The 18,320-nt window shown below is 41.7% G+C and overlaps 3 protein-coding genes across 3 annotated transcripts in view; 2 read left to right on the forward strand and 1 right to left on the reverse strand.

The window, feature by feature from the left end:
* Window positions 1–615: 615 nt before the first annotated feature.
* Window positions 616–9,383, reverse strand: SETD4 (SET domain containing 4; the record flags this gene model as incomplete). Its single annotated transcript, XM_082014325.1, has 10 exons — window positions 9,305–9,383; window positions 8,762–8,857; window positions 7,745–7,786; window positions 6,080–6,164; window positions 4,998–5,427; window positions 4,022–4,196; window positions 3,245–3,326; window positions 2,808–2,888; window positions 1,670–1,793; window positions 616–750 (listed from the first exon to the last, which is right to left on the reverse strand). The coding sequence occupies exons 1-10, from the start codon at window positions 9,372–9,374 to the stop codon at window positions 616–618; spliced, it is 1,320 nt and encodes a 439-aa protein (XP_081870451.1). The 5' UTR covers window positions 9,375–9,383.
* A 1,026-nt stretch (window positions 9,384–10,409) lies between these two features.
* Window positions 10,410–17,266, forward strand: LOC309416804 (carbonyl reductase [NADPH] 1-like; the record flags this gene model as incomplete). The annotated part of the gene is made up of 3 exons (XM_082014170.1): window positions 10,410–11,526; window positions 15,082–15,193; window positions 16,834–17,266. The coding sequence occupies exons 1-3, from the start codon at window positions 11,097–11,099 to the stop codon at window positions 17,264–17,266; spliced, it is 975 nt and encodes a 324-aa protein (XP_081870296.1). The 5' UTR covers window positions 10,410–11,096.
* A 4-nt stretch (window positions 17,267–17,270) lies between these two features.
* MORC3 (MORC family CW-type zinc finger 3) overlaps window positions 17,271–18,320 on the forward strand; it is a gene marked incomplete at both ends in the record, with an annotated part of 6,188 nt that continues 5,138 nt past the window's right edge. Inside the window, one exon of the mRNA XM_082013940.1 lies at window positions 17,271–17,293. Within this exon, the coding sequence (XP_081870066.1) occupies window positions 17,271–17,293 (23 nt within the window). The remainder of the gene's footprint in view (window positions 17,294–18,320) is intronic.

The raw sequence follows: 18,320 nt of genomic DNA on the forward strand, positions 1-18,320 counted from the left end.
AACGCTTGGGATGAAAATGTGAAGGGAATGATTTGGAGTTGGTCACAATAGGACTGATCTGTGCTCTAGTCCACGTCTATTACTCCAGCAACAAACAGGCACTACATCAACTGCTAAGTCTTGGGGACATGTACAGATTTCAGGGAAAAAGTGAAGGGTCAGTACAGGTCAAATGTAAGTGTCTCAGTCCTCTTCCTCTCTATCAAGTGCCAGAGCTCAAACACATGCCGAGGAGTATCTGCTTGACCCTATGATCCATGCTTTAGCCACACAAGCAGCTGTAAAGTCTAGGACTGCTGGAGCCCACAATCCTGGCACTGCTCAAATTATCCCAGAAGCTGCTTCGCTCACAGCAGTCGAGATTTAGATGAGACATGGTGAAAGCCACCTGTGCTTCCCCCCTACCATTTGGGCTAACCTTTCATATTACTGAAGAAGGTCAGCAAAGAACTAAATAAGACTGTGGGTCCTGTGTGATCCTGTGAACAAAACTAGCCATATTCTGATGACTTTTTGCATTATTCTTTACTGCTCACGTCCATTAAAGTAGTTGAGCAAGGCACATCCATGGCAAAAGAGATCCAATCAGCCACAGTTATCACAGCTCCAGATGGGTCAAGCTGTTGCCATATTCAGGTTACAAAGAATCTCAGCTGATTTTTGCAGTATCTTCAGATCTTCCAAGCGTAGTGCTTCTACCAAAGCCAGATGTTTTTTGAGGTTCTCTTTGTTCCTTTTCAACTGGGAAATCTGAAGTTTATACAAATGGGATGAAATTACTAAAAATTTAGATTATTTAATATAGGACATGAACATTTGTGGAAAGCTCATCTGTGGTAAGGATTCTGTGAACTATGTCAAAATAGTATTTTTTAATCTTCCACAAGAGAAACGGTAACATTAAAAAAAAAAAAAGGGGGTGGGGGGGAAGAGGAGGAAAAGGGAAGAAAAAAGAAAAAAAGCATCACACGGATAGGAAGCAGATTGAAAACAAGGAGAGGAAGGGAAGGGAAATGTTTACCTGGTATCAGGCTCTGAAGTCCATACTATCCTCAGGATGTTGCTCAAGACCAGATTCACCTCAAACTCTATGCATATACATGTTTCTTTTGCAGAAGTGTGGTTTTAATAACCCTTTTCCATGACAGCTATGCAACTTGACATTAAGTACACATGTTGTTTGCCAAGATTCAGAAAGGAAGGAGAGATTGTTTTTCTAAGAGCACAGACATCCCTCACAGGAGACTGGCTGACATGGGTAGTTCATTTGGCTTGACTGGCTTTAATGAACACAGCCTTCACCTTCTGCCACAAGGCACTCATGGCAGGTCTGCAACATCGTATGTGCCCACCTGATACAAGTCTGCATTTTCTTTTAAGAGGTAACCTCAACAAACACATTTGACACGGTAGGCAGAGAAAGGTTAAACACTTTTCAGTTGTTTACACAGCTTTGTGTAAGTTTTGTAACATGGTTCCTTTCTTTGCTGCAGCCACAAATTTTGCTGAGCAATTCCGTGCTGTCAGTCACCCTGGAAACAAATCCTATACCACCCCAGCACAGTCAATTCCCTCCCTCACTCTGTTCTCATCCCAAAAAATTACATTGCTGTACATTTATGCTAGGAGAGAAAGGAATCTGGGCTACCTTCTTCTTTCAGCCAATTACCTGGAGAAGGACATGCTGTGTCTCCTCTATTAAAAAATTGCATATTTTTGCTGTTATATTCAAAGTCAGCTGTTCGTTTCTGGATGAAATTACATCACCAAGCAGTGTTCTCCTCCAGCAAGTACTAGAACAAAAATGTTTGAACAACACACAATCATTTGCTGTATTCCCCAACTGAATGATAAACATATGGTTATGCTAAGAATAACGTCGCTGGCATAAGGCAAGTAGTGTCAGCATACATGAAAAAGGCACACAGCATTCAAATATGAGACTGATAAGGCAAGCAAAAGAGAAGAGAGGTTTAATGGTCTGGAGCAGCACTTCCAATCCTCCACCCCTACTCTTTCAGCCAAAGACAGTCTGCACTTAGACCAATGCTTCTGGTCTTCACTGCTCTGCCATATTGCCACCAACTTCAGCAGCACCAGTGAGGACTAAAGCTATCCACCCAGAACTTACTAGCATGGCTTCTGCTAAACTTCACCGCACATACTGATGCATTTCACAGGCTTGAAATCAGTACCACAGAGATTTTTTATTTTTAGTTCTCCTAATCAACTTATTGCACTCAGCAACGAATCTTCAAAGCATAAACTGCTTTGAACAAGCTGGGTTTTTTTATTTACTATTACAAACAAAGCCCAGGTAACCATTTTCTATTAATGCTGTTTGAGGAAAATTTGCCATTTGGAACAAATGATCAAAACTGCACTGACAAGTCACTGGAGATGAATTTCAGTGACTTATTTGGCCCTAGGATTTCAAAAGCAGACTGTGGAACACAGGTTTTAAAGAAATCAAGCAAGGCCAATAGCACTCAAAAGTCTCATCAAACCAACAGGAAAAAGATATTCCTTAAAGGAATATCTGGTTCTCAAAATAGAAAAGGAAAACAATGGGGCGTGTCTACTGTTTAATACAAGAAAGCAAAAGACCAAAGCAGCAAATATGCAATTACTTTACATGACATAGTGTTCTCTGCCTTTCTTCTTCCAGTTCTCAGTTGGACTCAATGAGAAAGACACAGGAGATCCAAAACAATTGTCCCAGTATCTCACACACAGCCAGCAAAAAGCAAATAAAGGAAGATGGCACATGCACATTGCCTAAATATTGAAAAAGTACTGAAACTTACAATTCATCTGCTCCAAGACTTAACAACTTGAGGGCTGTGAGGAGTCTCCAAGATGGTCCATCCCATCCAAAGGTCAGGTTCCTAAGAAGTCAGAAGTAATGAGATGCAGACAGTATAGGTGATCTTTTACAGCATGATAGCTTTCTTCCTGGTAAGTGTCAACAAGGGAAGATCTCATCTTTGGAAATAGAGGACTCCTTGTTTCCCCTTACTCCGCTGCTATCCACAGCTAAGAGACAGCCTGGACCTTGAAATCTATCTCAAGCTTTGATATTGGTGTTCACCACTTCTACATTCTCTCACAAACAGCAAGCAAATCAGTTTGTTAACAGGCAAATTATTATTTTATGCTGGATTTTGATACTAGAAGAAAAACTTGACTCCCAGAAAAACTGAAAAGAAAGATCATAGGGAAACAAAAAACTCCCAATACCTACTCTAAGAAATCATGATCCTTTAGAATGGAAAGTTTTGCATTTCTCTGCTTGTCCCATGGTGGAAAATATCTGAGGAGAGTATCTGCATAAAAACACATTTTAGATATTTAAATAAGTGGTATGTAGAAGAAACCACAATCCTCGATTCTGAAATGATATTTCAACCATATTTTTGCTTGAAAGTAGCTACAGAACAAAGATCAAAATCTTCTACATTTTGGTGAACTTTAATATAATCAAAAACATACTTCTCAAAAGCTCAGCAATCTCCAGGACTGTATCCTTATAGTGGAAATCCTGACTCAAACTGAAGTTACAAACAACTCTCAGCAACTTCAGTTTGTGAGGATCAGGATTTAAATCCTGAAGTCAATGGTACAATCTAAGACATCCAGCTAGAAGCTCTACATACATACTGCTGAGAACGGCAATTCACAAAACAAAACATTACCAAAGAACACTGTCAATTTTAAAACTTCAATCCTTAAATTCTGTGGAGTTCAAAGTGGTATCAAACTCTATTCCACTTCTTGGAAATACATCCAAATATTTTGATGGCACTAAGAAAAGAATCATAATGTCTTAATAAGCATTGTGTATATTGTGTGCCGTGCATATATATATATATATATGCAAGTGCGTGAACTTCTTCACACTATCCTTTAGTTATCCCTTTTTACCCACATCCCCTGTTGAAGACAGACAGCATTAACATGCTCAGATGCTCTGCTCTCTACTATTGTACCTTTCAATGTCAAGACAATCTATAAATCCAACCTGATGAGACATAAACACTGCTGTGAGGGTTCTCAATGGCAACAAATCCATATTCTAGTAGCAGCCGCTGATTATCATGAGGCCCATAGCAGATAAATACTTCTTCGTATTTTTTGCACTGCGAATTTGTCCAAATTTCATAGCTTCTTGTCTGCTCATTAAATGCAGCCTTTACCTTTGAGAAGATAAAAATGAAAGGTTTTACTCTTGGCAGGAAGACAGGGTGAAAAACGAATCAGACCTTGAATATTAAAACCCACAAATATTGAACTTCACTGCAACAAAACAGATAGTCTTACAGATGTCTGAAAAGGCAACCCATTTGGACAATTCCAGACCAGGATTACTCTATAAATACTAGTACAAAGAAGAACAAACATCAAAACCTTAGTCTGCAGGATGTGCCACCCACTGTGTAGACTTATTACAAAAGGCCCCAAATCTGCAAATAAAGATGGCTTCAGGTAGAGTTGGCCACTTCTGTGCTATCCCAGCTCTATGTTGGCACATAGTCCCTGACATAAGGTGGAACTGTTCTACACACTTTTCTAAGGCTGCCCAGAAGCTTCAGCCAGAGGTGAAGTAATACAGGGACCATGTAACTCGAGATTTGTCTCAGGAGCTGAGCCTTTCGGGAGTGCAGAGTAGGGTTATATTTACAATCAGCTCTTCCCAGTGTGTACCCCAGACACAAATCTCACCCAGACATTGTGGGCTCTCCCTGTACCTTTGCTTTGCTACACAAACTGAAACACTTGAATCATCTTTATTCAACTACCTCGGGCTGAATAACAAGCTCTAGGGTATATACGAACCATGAATACTCAGCCTGCGCATGTCCTCAATGGACAATTTCCCAACTATGAGATCTCTCACTGACCTCCAGATGCTCCTAATCCATCACATAAATGCATACTGTATTGAGATAGTGCATTCACAAATAAAGAAATTAAGTGATCTATTTTTAGTTTCTTACCTGAACATTTGGACTGTGGTTTAGCAAATCTAAATATGGTGCCAATGCATAAACATCTGGCTCAAGAGAAAAACATTCCTTCTGTGATTGTTTCAGGTATATTGTCCTGGTATTAATAGTGCACCAAGCCCACTCTAGAGCACTGTAGTTAAAAATAGTTCCTGTGTTCTCAGCAAACAAAGGTTGCAGTGAGGAGAAAAAAGCCTTGGAAGACATGTACAGCTCATGGACTGTCGTTCTCTGCTCCTGAGCCTTCTTTCTTAATGGTTCAGGAAGAAGGCTTACTACGTCGTGCTCCAAACAAACAGGACAAGTGTATGTCTTGGGTAAAACATCAAGATACGGCTTCCACAGAGATTTCTCACCAGCATGCTTCTCTGCTATTAAAAATGTGCACAGTGCTATCAAAGGAGATACAGGAGGCTTCCATCTATTAGAAAATAAAATAAAAATACCAATATAACAGATACACAGAGGTGAGACAGGAAATGGATGCAGGGGTATTTTATCTCTCTTCTACTTCTTTTAAATGTTATAAATAGCTTCTATTTTAAACTCCTTTGTAGTTCATCTCCAAGTCCTTTTGATGATTTCAAAGGGGCTGTAAAAGCTGGTTTGTAGTAACAACTTCAGGCTCACCTCTTGGGTTGAGTTTGGGGCAGGGGGTGGTGCAGTTAGGATACGTAACAAGTACTCAATGTCCAGCATAGGTCTTCGCTCTGCATTTTCTGAAAGCTCACGTGACTGCTTTGCAACCCCATTTTATCCTCTTTCTCCTGTTGAAGCATATTCACAAGTTCCCAAGAAACCATTCATAACTAGCATTTAGGTCCAAGCTGGCTCTAGGGTCAGGCCAAGTTCAAGCCTCTACCATCACTCCAACTCTGCCTAGCTAAAAGGAGATGCTCTGTGTCCAAGCCTTACTTCTCTGAGTATTCCACATGCATGAAAGCCCACAAGAAAAACTCATACAAGTTAGGGCATGCAGTTTAAAGCCCTGCCACCATTTAAGATGACTAATCTACTAATGAGCAACCTACAGTAAAGGCCAGCTTGCCCATAAAGTGTCACTTTTCACTTACTTCATAATGTATTCTCCCAAGCAGCTACTAAGGACAGTGTCCGTGGTGAGTAAGCATTCATCAGGCAATGAAATAATCAGATCTCCTGCCTTTGAGAGAGGAAAAAAAAAAAACCAAACCATCACACACAAAGAATAGTAAAGGTCAAGTGTAAATGACTCATCTACAACACGATGTCTGAACAGAGGGACATTCCCCAGAGAACAGTAATGTCAGGAAGCAAGCAAATGTGATGTGGAACTTGATGAAACTGGCATGGTTTTAAGACAGTCACACTCCAGGGAATGAGGATGACTGCAGTCAGTAAGAACTGTCACCTGCAGAAAGTTAGCTGTTCACAGAAAGTTTGGTGCCTGGCTATTCACTTTCTTTGTACTGAGATATATTTTTAGACTAGATCTCACAAACATCTGAACTTCTACCAACATAACAGTATGGGGTAGGGATATTTTAGGTCATGTCTACCCTGACCTTATTTGCCAAGCTGCTGTGTGTCTAAATTAGCTTTCATGCCTGGCTTGAGCCGTATGTGTCCATGCCTGTAGGGAGAGGACATGAATCAAATCAATACTCTCCCCTTCCCATTCCTCTCCCAAGTTTCACTATCTTGCTCAAGCCCGGTTGAATCTAGATCTCATTTCATTTACTGCAGACTCCCAGCATTGTGGATAACCTGAGCCTCTGGCTTCAACTGCTGGCTCTAACTCCAAACCAGCACGAGTTCAGGAATTCTTAGTACAGGAATGTCTTCATACAAGAAGTCCTCAGAGGACATCATACACTGTTCTCTACACATAACTTCTCCATCGCAGCTCCTTCCTACCTCTTTCAATACTCTCTATTTTGCCAAAGGTTCTTGGTCTGATTCCCCATTATTTGATATACTATTCTCACACCAAACTTCTCCAACACGCTTATTTTCTGAGAGACACTTTTCAGTCAGAGTTCAGTCTTTCTGTGCCAATATCTGAAGGGCAAGGTATTTCTTCTATCATTCCCCTTTTCTGCTGAGGGTATCTAAGAAATTACGTTTCTATTAGCTGGTCTGTCAACAAAGAGGAGGGCCATCAAAGTGAGGTTAAAGCTGTGTTTTCACATTATGGCTAAGATAATCTAAAGCCAAATGCTGCTTAAAGCCCCATCCCTTTCCTCCACTCCCCTCCCTGATACGCCATTCCTCCCTTTATACCAGCACTGGTCTGACCAAGGTGGAAGATTTCAAGAAGCAAAGCTATCAAAGCTAGTTAATTTTTTTGAAGAGAGAGTTTGTTAGTTTAGCTTTCTGATGCAACTTACCACACGAGTGGGGAAGACTGCTACAGCCAATCAAAGGAAGCTGTGGGAGCCAGTGGCTAAGGGAGAAGGCATAGAAGAGGGAAGGGGCCTGCTTCTTCTGCTTTCAGTATGATTGCCTTAAACTGAAACCCAAGACTACATACTAAATCTCTGTAAATGAGTACAGGAACATCTTCATACAAGAAGTCCTCAGAGTACATCATCTTACAGATATGCTAACACTGCAAATTCTGGTATTAGGCCAGAAATTACCTTCACAACAGGGACTGTGAAAACCTGGTCTAGAATTTTGAGCTTTCCTTGTTGCAAAAGTCGTTACATCTCAAAAAACCCCAAACTGAGGAGCTTTTGCATTAGAACCAACATTACTAACCTGAAGAGCTTTTGTTGTCATCAGTCCTCTACCTGTATCTGAAGCAGGAACAAAGAGGATGCTTAAATACATGTATATATGTAAAATACAGAAGACTATGATAAGCTGCAATAAATTAACAGGCCACCAAGGAAAAGCTCTAAAAGAATATACATTATCTCTTACAAATCATAAAAGCTAATTATGGATTGTTACAGATATATACCTAATTTCTTTGTTCTCCAATTCTCTTTCCACTTTCAAGATCCTGTGAAGGCCCTTCCCCTGCATCCCCTGCAACACTTGCTGTCCAGTTCTAGCAATTACTCAACTTCTTTTTCACAACTTTTTCTTTAAACACATCTTCCATCACTGGCTGCTGTTCTTGGTTTCAAAGTTTTAACTAAACTTCACAATTTCTATTCACAATATTCTTTTCTGATTCATACTATTCACTCTACTCTCTCTTTAATATTGCAAAAGTTTTTGACACATAATCTACTTAAAGAGTAAAATTACAAGTATATACCTTTAGTGTAAACAGTACTAAGGGAATCACAGCTCTAAAACAATTTACTTATCTGTATCACTAGATCTGCTGAGCTTGCACAGGGAAAAAAAGATGAAGAAATGATAACAAGATTTGGTTCTGATACTAGAAACACTTAAAGAGGTATTACTTTCTTCTTTGAAACTGTGTTACTAAGGCTTAAAATACTGATTTCTACATGGAATTCAGCATAGGTGTGCATGTTTTGCACCATACCAGAGTATTCTCGTAGAAGAGTTTTACAGATCATCTAAAGATTCTGTTCTTCTTCTACAAGAAACAGTTTACACTACTTCAGGCCTTCATACCTACTTGTTTATGTTAAACAACATTCACATGCATTTGCCAGAAGTCCTTAAAAGACTAACAGTAACTGGCTTTTTTACTGATGCCAACCAGGTGTGTGACTCAAAATGAATGCAGGAATCTAAAATTCTTAGAAGCAACAGAAATTTGTACCACCAATAAACAATTAAAACATTACCCCAGAACTCTGCTGGCCTTAAATTACTGTCTTCAAATCCTCTGTCTTTCAGCCACTTCTTAAGTTTAATGTATTCCAGCTTGTGACTGCAGTTGACTAAAAATAAAAAAGAGGGGATTAATGCTATAAAACAGCACTCTTTGAAAACAAAGGAATCTGAAAAATTTTACTGTATAGTTAGAAAACCTGTATTTTGGACACTTTAGTATAGCATAACAGAACAGCAAGAAAGGCTCCCCTCAAACTAGCTTACTAACTTCCGGGCACTGGGTGCTCTCAGAGCTGCACGAGTTATTCAGCATATTCAAGGGTCAAGAATTTAATAATGTAGTACTTGCCATTAGCCAGAAAAGAGAGCTCACAATATTCACCGTGCTCTGCCTGGGACTGTAAACTAATGCTAGAATATTTGCACAGAAAAAGCTAACATTCATGAATGTTATTTTCAAAGTACAAAGGTGCTTGAAAAATATACACCATAAAATGACACCCTGACAAACAATTCGTTATTTTTTTATTTAGCAGTACTTCCAGGGATAGTACCTCCATCCATAAAACTCTGCAAGTGTCTTCTTCTTCGCTTTCGACCTGTCCGGCCTCTGCTTTTCTTCATATTAAGAACGAGATTCTACCTTATTTAGACAACCTGAATTTAAAAAAAAAAGTTACTTAAAAATGTTTAGAGTCCCTTTCAAACACTGCATGCTTATCTCAGGAGGAGAAATCAGAGCACTGCCTGTTTAATAAGCAGCCTCTTTAAAGTTTAGAAAACGTACTACGAGCAAACTCCTAGACGAGGGTGGGTGATAGGGGTGAGGGAGGGGGGAAGGAAGCCTTTATTTCCAAACATCACCGCGGCCGCGGCATGGCTACAACGCTGCCCCGCCGCAGGGTTAGGCCTCTCCCCGGTTCCTGCTCGCAGACACAAAATCTCGAATCTCCCGAGCGAGGCGAACACCGCTTGGGACCGTCTGTGGCTCCTCGCGTTTTAAGGCAGCGGAGATCGCAGAGCGTAACGAGAAATCCCGTCTCCCCTCGGCGGCCCAACAGCGGCTCCGGCTCCCGATTCCCTCGCGAGCTGAAATCGCGGCGTGGGAGAGGGCAGCTATGGAGAAGCTACCCGGCGGCCCCCACCGCCTCCCGGCCCGCCACCCGCCCCCGGCCCCGGCCCACCTGCCGGAGAGCACGCAGTGACCATCGCGCCCGCCGCTGCCCGCCGCCAGCCCCCACCGGCCCGTACCGCCCCTGCCCGCCGTGGGAGGCGGGGCTCTCCCGCCGCCATCTTAGGTGCCTTCGCCTGTCCTCGGCGGTGTGTGAGTGTTAGTGGCCAGCAGCTAGCTTCTCATCTCCTCCTGAGGAGCGAGGGGGAAGGCACGCAGTGCTGGAGGTGGGTGAGGGAGTGCCGGCTGCCCCTCTGGGCCCGCCTTGCGGCTCCTTGCTGCATTCAGCCCCGCAGCGAGGGCGCGTAACGGCCGCTCCTCCGCCCGCGGCCGAGGTCGTCCCGCGGGGAGCTGGGGGTCCCCTGAGGAGTCGGGTTTCGTCGTGGCATCGTGGGTTCGCTTTGCGTTCCTCTTAGGAAGGAACACCGGTCCTGAGGAGGTGGTAGTGAGTGAAATGTGCCGGTTTGCAGCGAGGTGGGACCTTGATGGTGAGCCGGGAGGGTGGCTGCTGGCCCTCGGGAAGCCAGTCAGTAGCTGGGCAGGCTTGTAGGAGCCGGTCATGATTTCAGCCTCGCTAGATGTCTGCTCGTGGTTAGTTATAAGCTAATTTGGAAGGACAAGTGGCAATTAAGTCAACAGTGAACAAAAGCAGTGTTTTAAACGCGCTTTTAGATGGGAAATAAATCTTCTATAAATGTGTTATGTCCACACAAAAAAGCTGCAAGCGGGCTTTGTATCTAGAGCTGACTGGTGTGTTAAGCAGAAGAAACGTTGTAGTCAATCTGTAGTCCACTGTTTCCCTTTAAAAATGCTAGAATTGGTTCTCCTGCCTGACACTTAAGACCAAGCTAATCCTCCCCTTTTTTGAGCCCAAGTTTTTCAGTTTTGATTGCATCATGCTTGAACTGAACTAGTTGGATATCCTCAAAAGAAGGAGATTGTATTCCTGTAAGGTGCATGTGCAGAAGAGCTTATTCCCATCAAAAGTTAATTTAGTACTAAAGATTAGTCATTGACTTACCTTTTTTTTTTTTTTTTTTTACCCAATCACTGGTTGGGCTTTCCTCAAAACTTTAACACCAAAAGTGTATTTCTTTGCCAATACCTTATGCTACTTCAGCAAGTTACAGTTAGTGTGCACCCTAATACAATATGTAAAACACTAGTTCTACGTAATGCAAAGTGGAATTCTGAATAGGATTTTAAAGAAAAAACACTTTAATCCATTTATGGATAGCCACCTTTGTCCATCTCAGTGTGAAATTTTCTCTTTTGCTGTTTGCAGTTATTGTCACTTTGGCATACATTCAGAGACGACAATGTCCAGTGTACCAGTGGCTGTGGTGACCGGGTCCAACAAAGGGATTGGATTCGCAATTGTGCGGGCTCTATGCAAACAGTTCCCAGGGGATGTGTACCTGACAGCCCGAGACCCCGGCCGTGGCCAAGAAGCAGTGGCAAAGCTCCAGGAGGAAGGGCTGCGTGCACTTTTCCATCAGCTGGATATTGATGATCTGCAGAGCATCAGAGCTCTCCGTGACTTCCTAAAGGAGAAATATGGAGGGCTGAATGTGCTGGTTAACAATGCAGGGATCGCTTTCAAAGGTAGGAAGCAGACTGTCTGGGATAGTGCTATGTGCTACAAAGCTATGCGGAGAAGGATAGTAGATGCATCAAGGATTTCAAAAAGCTACTTATATGGGACTTCTGTGCCCATGGCATGCTGCTTTTTTGGCTGGGCAAGCTGCCTACCTTCTTAAGTGTGATGAGAGGGCAATGTGAAATAGCTCTTCCTCTAGCATCTGTTGAGCTAACTGTGCATGTAAAGATGCTTCCCTGGAGTATTGTATCACATGCAAACCATGAAAATACTTTAGGCACACAATGCACATGAGCGGAGTTGGGTTTATTACCTCGGTGCCCATGAGTTTTACCAGGCCCATGGGAGCCCTGTGTGAATATCAGCTGTGTTCCTCAAGGATGTATGTTTTCTCTCTTCTGCAAGCCTACCGCTTTGTTCTGTGCATTACATGATCAAGGATTCCAGTTGATAAAAAAGAACCTTTGGCCGTGGGTGATTTTGTCATCTTTACACATCTTTAACAGGCCATTGAGTTACCTGTAGAACAGTAAATCTAAATCTTCCTGTGCCGAGCAAGAATTTAACTATTTCATCTTCTAATGGACAGGAAGGCAGGGAAAGTGAAGAAGACGCAGCAGTTGTAAGGTAGAAGAGTGCGTTCTCCTTGTTGGTGTTTATAAAAACAAGTTGAGAATCATGTTAGCTCTAGATAGAGCAAATCACAAGCATGACTACTAGTTCCTTTCCCTGCCAGTACAAACTTGTTCTTTCCATATTTTCTGGTTTGATTTGTTTTTTTTTTTTTAAATCTCTGCCTGATCTCTAGCTGGGACATGTAACTGTTCAAGCGCAGCATTGTGCTGACTCATCTGCTCTCAGCATGAGTTAAGGAAGCTTGTCAGGTGGTATGGATCAAACCTTACCTGCTACTGAAGATGGAGCTTCTTATGTAGTGCAACTGCAGCAGTGGTGTTCTGAAGTCCAGTCGCTGTATGTTTTGCATGGTACTTTGCAGGAAGATTGCTTGTGTTCAAGGTCAGCTCAACAAGAGGCAACTCTTAATATAATTGTCCGAGCTTCAGGATGTATTAAAGATAGACAGGTGTTAAAACCTTGCAGCAACAGTTAAAAGATTGTATCTGTGTCCATGCTTATCACTTACAAAGCCTACAGGTGTTCAGACCAGTATTTCTTCAATTCATAATTAGGGCCTTAGCTCAGCCTACTAGTGACAGTGAGTTTGAGCAAAACTGGACTGCAACTACAGCAACTGAAGTGCAGTGTGTGTTTCTTGTTGCTGACTTTGCAGCAGCTGTAGTCTCCATCAAGGTGGGTTACCTGGACAGGTGAAATAAAAGCTCCTCAAATTGCTGCAGCAAGATTTGCTACAGCTCATCTGTGAGAGAGCTTAGGTTTGTTGTCATGGAGCCACTGAACAGATAAATAGGTAAAAGACCATGGAGTTCCTCTTACTTCCTTTACAACATCACAGATTATTATTTTTTTATTCAGAAGTTGCTTCCAGATGTTTAGCCTAGACTTTCTTGAAACTGGCAACTTACTCTGAGGCAGCAGTAGGTCATACAATTAAGAAATGTGATAGAGGAGCCAGCTGTAACTGTTGTGTAAGTATCTAGCACAGAGGCTAGAGGGCTTGACACCTGTGTAAGAAAGTGCTGTGATGCTTACCTCATATTTTGGCTTTAATTCTTGTTTCTGAGATTGGCGTTTCTACCCAAGCTTGCTTCTTGCCTTGCCAGGTTTCTGCTACCATCCCAGAATTTATGCTTTCCTTTCTTTCTTGTAGTACTGTATGTCATTGCTGTCTGTCAAAAATTGGATTTATTATTAAATTTAATTTATTGTTCAGTTTTCACGCTGCACTACGGATAGTCCATCAAAGTCCTTAGTCCAGCAAAAACTGTTCATGTATGAAATGATTATGTACCTGTGGGTTGCCTTCTGGATGAGCTTCTGTGAGAACAGTCATTATAGGAATGCTTCTTAGGTCAAGGGAGCGTGTATCTATCGGATATTGCAAGTAACGTAGTTTGTTAGACAAGTGAGTGGGTTTTGGAGTGCAGGGAAGCTTCTCCCTTGCAAGGTAGGTATGGAAGCAGGAGTTTGGAGTTCTGTAGGTTTTTATTTTCTTCTCCCACTGTCATAACTCTTGCAATAGGTCATGGTCTGGCTTTGTGTCTTGGATTTAAATTCAAGCAAGTGATTTGCCAAACTTGATGGTATCAGTGCCCCTTGCTTAAGGGTGTAAATAAGTCAGCCATGAAAGCTATGTTTTGCAACAGAAACACAACTGCAATAAATGCTAAATGACCTGTTACTGCTTCTCTTTTCAGTTTACATAGGTCTGGGCTATGGAGACAAGCGAAGACCTACCTAATCTATGTAGGTGGCCTTCACCACTGCAGAGATAGAGCCTGTAGCAGAAGGGGAGGAATGCTGTTACTTTAACTCTTACTTCCCCCTCAAAGTGGAGGACACATAGCATATGGTTTATTGCTGAGACAAATTGTCAGCTGATGGTGCATCTTACCCCGCTTTTGGTGCTGGCAAGCTGTCAGTTCTGTCTGATGAAATCATACTCTTACAGTGCAGTTTCGTGGTCTGCTTATGCTTACCTAAATCAGCTCCCTTTCCTAGCTGTGAATTCCTGCTCTTTTGCTTGTGTTAGCACAGATCTGTTAGTTCAGGGGGTGATTTATGACACATGTATCAGTTTGGGGGTTGGTTGGGTTTTTTTGTTTGGTTGGTTTTTCAGACTGCAGCAAATCTTACCCCTGCATTCTTTATAGACGCTTTTACAGTGTTTGTTGCAATTTGGCACTGCTCTGACTTCCAAGTCCCAGCTAAGAACCCAGGATGTGACAACATGAGTCAGGTTAAAGGCAGTTGTTTGCTTTGTTGTTGGATGTTAGTACTGGGGTGGTAGTCTAACTTCTGCATCTTCAGTGGCAACGTCCTCGATTCAGGATCCTCGCTTATGATTTCCCCTCTGCACCCTATCCTTCCCTGTATGTCAGGATGGTGGTAAAGTACTGTGCTATGCATTTAAGAGGAGAGAGTGCCCCAAAGTTTATTTGCATGTGGTAGTGGCAGTCCAAATAGAGCACTGGGTGTAAGTATAGGCAGGTCAGTGGGCAGGTTGGGCAGTACTCCCTGTGAGAGCAGTCTTTCCTTGTCTCTTCCATCTAAAAGGCAGAAAGACAAATGGCCTGTGGGTTGGCAAATGACTCTCTGCAGAGTGATGCAGTTGACTTTCCTGGGGCAAAGCTAAAGCCTTCTGCTAAGAAGAGGTGAAAACATAATTAGCTCATTATCAATATACTATTGCAGAGCTGTATCTTTTCATTAATAAGAATTTGAGTGTTAGTGATGTTGGGGGGTTTTTTTGTATGTATTTTAATTGATCATATACCTGTTTCCTAATTATATTTAAAAAAAAGGAACTAAGATAAACTTTTGAGTTTTGGTAGTTTAGTAACTTTCTTTCAAACAGTAGTACAATTCTGATTTTTTTTAACTTTTTTTTTCCCTCCCTTGCTACCACCTCCTACGAAAAGTTCATGACACAACTCCATTTGCTGTCCAAGCAGAGGTTACACTGAAAACAAACTTTTTTGGAACCAGGAATGTTTGCACAGAATTGTTGCCTCTTGTGAAGCCTTATGGTAAGTGTAACATAACAAGTAGAGAAATAGTTTTATATGAATTTTGGTTCCCATTAAATGTGAAAATCCTGTCCCGTCTCAGAAGCACACTGCCCCATAGCAAGAAGAGTGCAACTTGCTGTACTGTAGGTAAGAGAACAGATGGCCTTTCATGACCCGCAAAATGTCTTTGCTGTGTATATTTACATCTACTCTCAAGCCAGTCACATTCTTCTGATATGGATTGAAGTGGAATTCTCATGGTGCCCTCAAGAAGACAGGAAGAACCTACCCATGTTCTGTCTGTGATATTTGCCTACGTAAATTGTTATTGCTTCAGAAAGGACCTTTTGATGCTAAAACTAGGATAAGGAAGTACCTAAAAATAGTGTTTTGGCTGAGTTTGATGTGACTTGCCTGTTCTTGCTACTACTGAAGAAGCCTTCCCAGTAGGCTGTTGGTCTGGCTCTATCTAGATCACAGCCTTTGCTGTATTTGCAAGTGTATAGTGATGTAGTTATAAATGGCACTTGAAGACGTACCTTAAGTTACTGTGATTTGGTGATGTTAGGAGGAACTAGAAGAAGACACTCTACCAAAAATGGTAAATAGAATGGACCAGGATCAAAAAAGATAAATGCATCGATAATAAAGAGGTGTTAGCAACATGCAGATAATCTGTACTCATTGGATAACTGTCCTGCACAGAATGCTCCTGTTCATGAAACCTGGGAGCACTGGAAGTGCCCTGGAATGTTACTGACATACCACAGGTGATTTGAAAGGAGGGGATTTGGATCCAACACCCACACCAAATCTAAGGGGTTTTTAAATACAATTCTTTTCAAGACTTCTGATCACTAGATATTTTTGTGGATATTTGGATAAGTGTTTGCTGCCGTTAATAAAATGTTGTCTATACCAACATTTTAAGAGAAAAGAAGTCAAATAGATGAGAAGTTGGGAACTGTTAGTCCCTAGGGAGGAAAGAAAGGATGGAGTAAAATGAATTTTGTGGGCTGGTAGGAGAGAGAGTAAACAGTGCCAAAATTGCGATTTAGTCCTCTTGTACTAAGGGTTAAAGTCATTAATGGAAAGGATTAAGATGAGTGAATTACTGATTCAGCTGGCTCATTCCTCTGTACTGAAGTGTTGGGAGATAAATAGCTTACTACAGTTTTTCATGCTGTGATTTGTTAATCTTAGGTATTCTGTAAACCAGCTGATGGTCTCACTGTGTTAAGAACTAGATTGCTGTTGTTGAATTCTGTATTATTCTGGCACTTTACTCAAGCTGCTGCAGAAGTGAGAATGTTTTTGACCAGAACTTTGAGAGTAAAGACTGGCTGCCATTACTGAGAAAACCACTTACTACTATGAATATGCCTACAGATTGTAACAGGCTATTTTCTGGAAGAATACCTGAAGTTCTATAGAGAGATTTTGCAGGTTCACACCTTAAATTACCCTTTGTAATGGAATTCACTAGAAACACTTGATGTTAACTGTGATCTTCCAGAAGCTCTGCAAAATAGCTCACACAAAATATTTTACAGATATTCACCTAAGGAGTGAATACATAACTGTAGAGCAAGCCCACTTCAGTGTCTGGGCTTGTTTAATATGTGTGAAAGTAATCTGTCTTTATTCTCTTTTATCAGGTAGAGTGGTGAATGTCTCTAGTATGGTAAGTAGCTCAGCTCTGGGAGGCTGCAGCCGAGAACTACAGCAAAAGTTTCGCAGCGACACGATCACAGAAGATGAGTTAGTGGAACTCATGACCAAATTCGTGGAAGATACCATGAAAAATGTGCATGAGAAAGAGGGTTGGCCAAATACTGCCTATGGGGTATCCAAAATCGGTGTCACAGTCTTGTCCAGGATTCAAGCCCGGATGTTGAATGAGAAGAGGAAAGGTGACCACATCCTTCTCAATGCCTGCTGTCCTGGGTGGGTGAGAACAGATATGGCAGGTCCTAAAGCCACTAAATCGCCAGATGAAGGGGCCGAGACCCCAGTTTATTTGGCTCTTTTGCCTTCTGACGCTGATGGTCCTCACGGCCAGTTTCTTAGTAACAAAACTGTTCGAACCTGGTGAGGTTATGTACGTGGACCCGTGCAAGCAGTAACATGACTGTGGATTAGCCTGTGCGTTGGTAGGGCATTTAGCCAGAGTAGTCTCATCCTGTCCACAGCGGCAAGCAGGGTCCTTTAGCATTACAGTGAGGGTTACAGTTACGGTACTTCTCTGGGACTAAGTCTACCATAGGGTACGCTTCCCAGCAGTTTCCATTAGCCCGCTCACAGCATTGACTGCATAGCCCAAAATCTGATTTGTGGGCATTCCAGTCCAGATGATACAGGCTAATTTGGTGTTGCCCTAATGTAGAGGAGCCTGACCTTGTTTACATGAATTTCCTTTTAATTAAATCATTGCCAGCCCTTCTCCCACTCCCCCAAGACAGGTTTCTGACATGGAGTTGGGATGAGGAAGCAGATGCCTTGTGCTTTCTCAGCACAGTAGATCTTTCTAGGGACCACTTCTTGAGGCTGTGCAGGGTTTCTTAAAGGGGGAGGGGTTATTCTGGGGTCTACAGTCTGAACAGTTTGCGGGGAGGCTAATAAGACTGGAACAGAATCACTGCTGTATAGAGATTCCTTATTATCAGTACAAAATGGAATTAGGTGAAAAAAATAGCAGCGACATACCATTAATAGAACTTAATCAGTTGGCTTTATGAATATGTATGTTAATAAATGATTACTTCCTGATTTGTATTCACCCAGATGACTTATTCTGATACTAAAAATATACAACACTTGAAAATACACTTTCATTTTCTGCAGCTAAGTTTGTAGCTGGAATATGTGATGTTTAGACTATATAAAAAGAAAATAAATGGCAGAACTGATATATACCAAACTATTCCTCAGGACTTATAGTTCACTTATTGCATAGCCAGAAGTTTCCTTATTAAAAACCTGGATGAAGTCCTCTCCATATAGTAGAACAAATGAACTGTAAATGTTACAATACTATTACAGGATAGGACTAAAATACATAATTATCATGGTAACCAAAAAGTAGAGGAAGCAGTGACATGGAGAGCACCAAATTTGTTTTCTCATTTAAAATGTTGGTTATTGCATTT

The sequence above is a fragment of the Phaethon aethereus genome, assembly GCF_964289735.1.
Source record: "Phaethon aethereus genome assembly, chromosome: 1".
Taxonomy (NCBI): Eukaryota; Metazoa; Chordata; class Aves; order Phaethontiformes; family Phaethontidae; genus Phaethon; species Phaethon aethereus.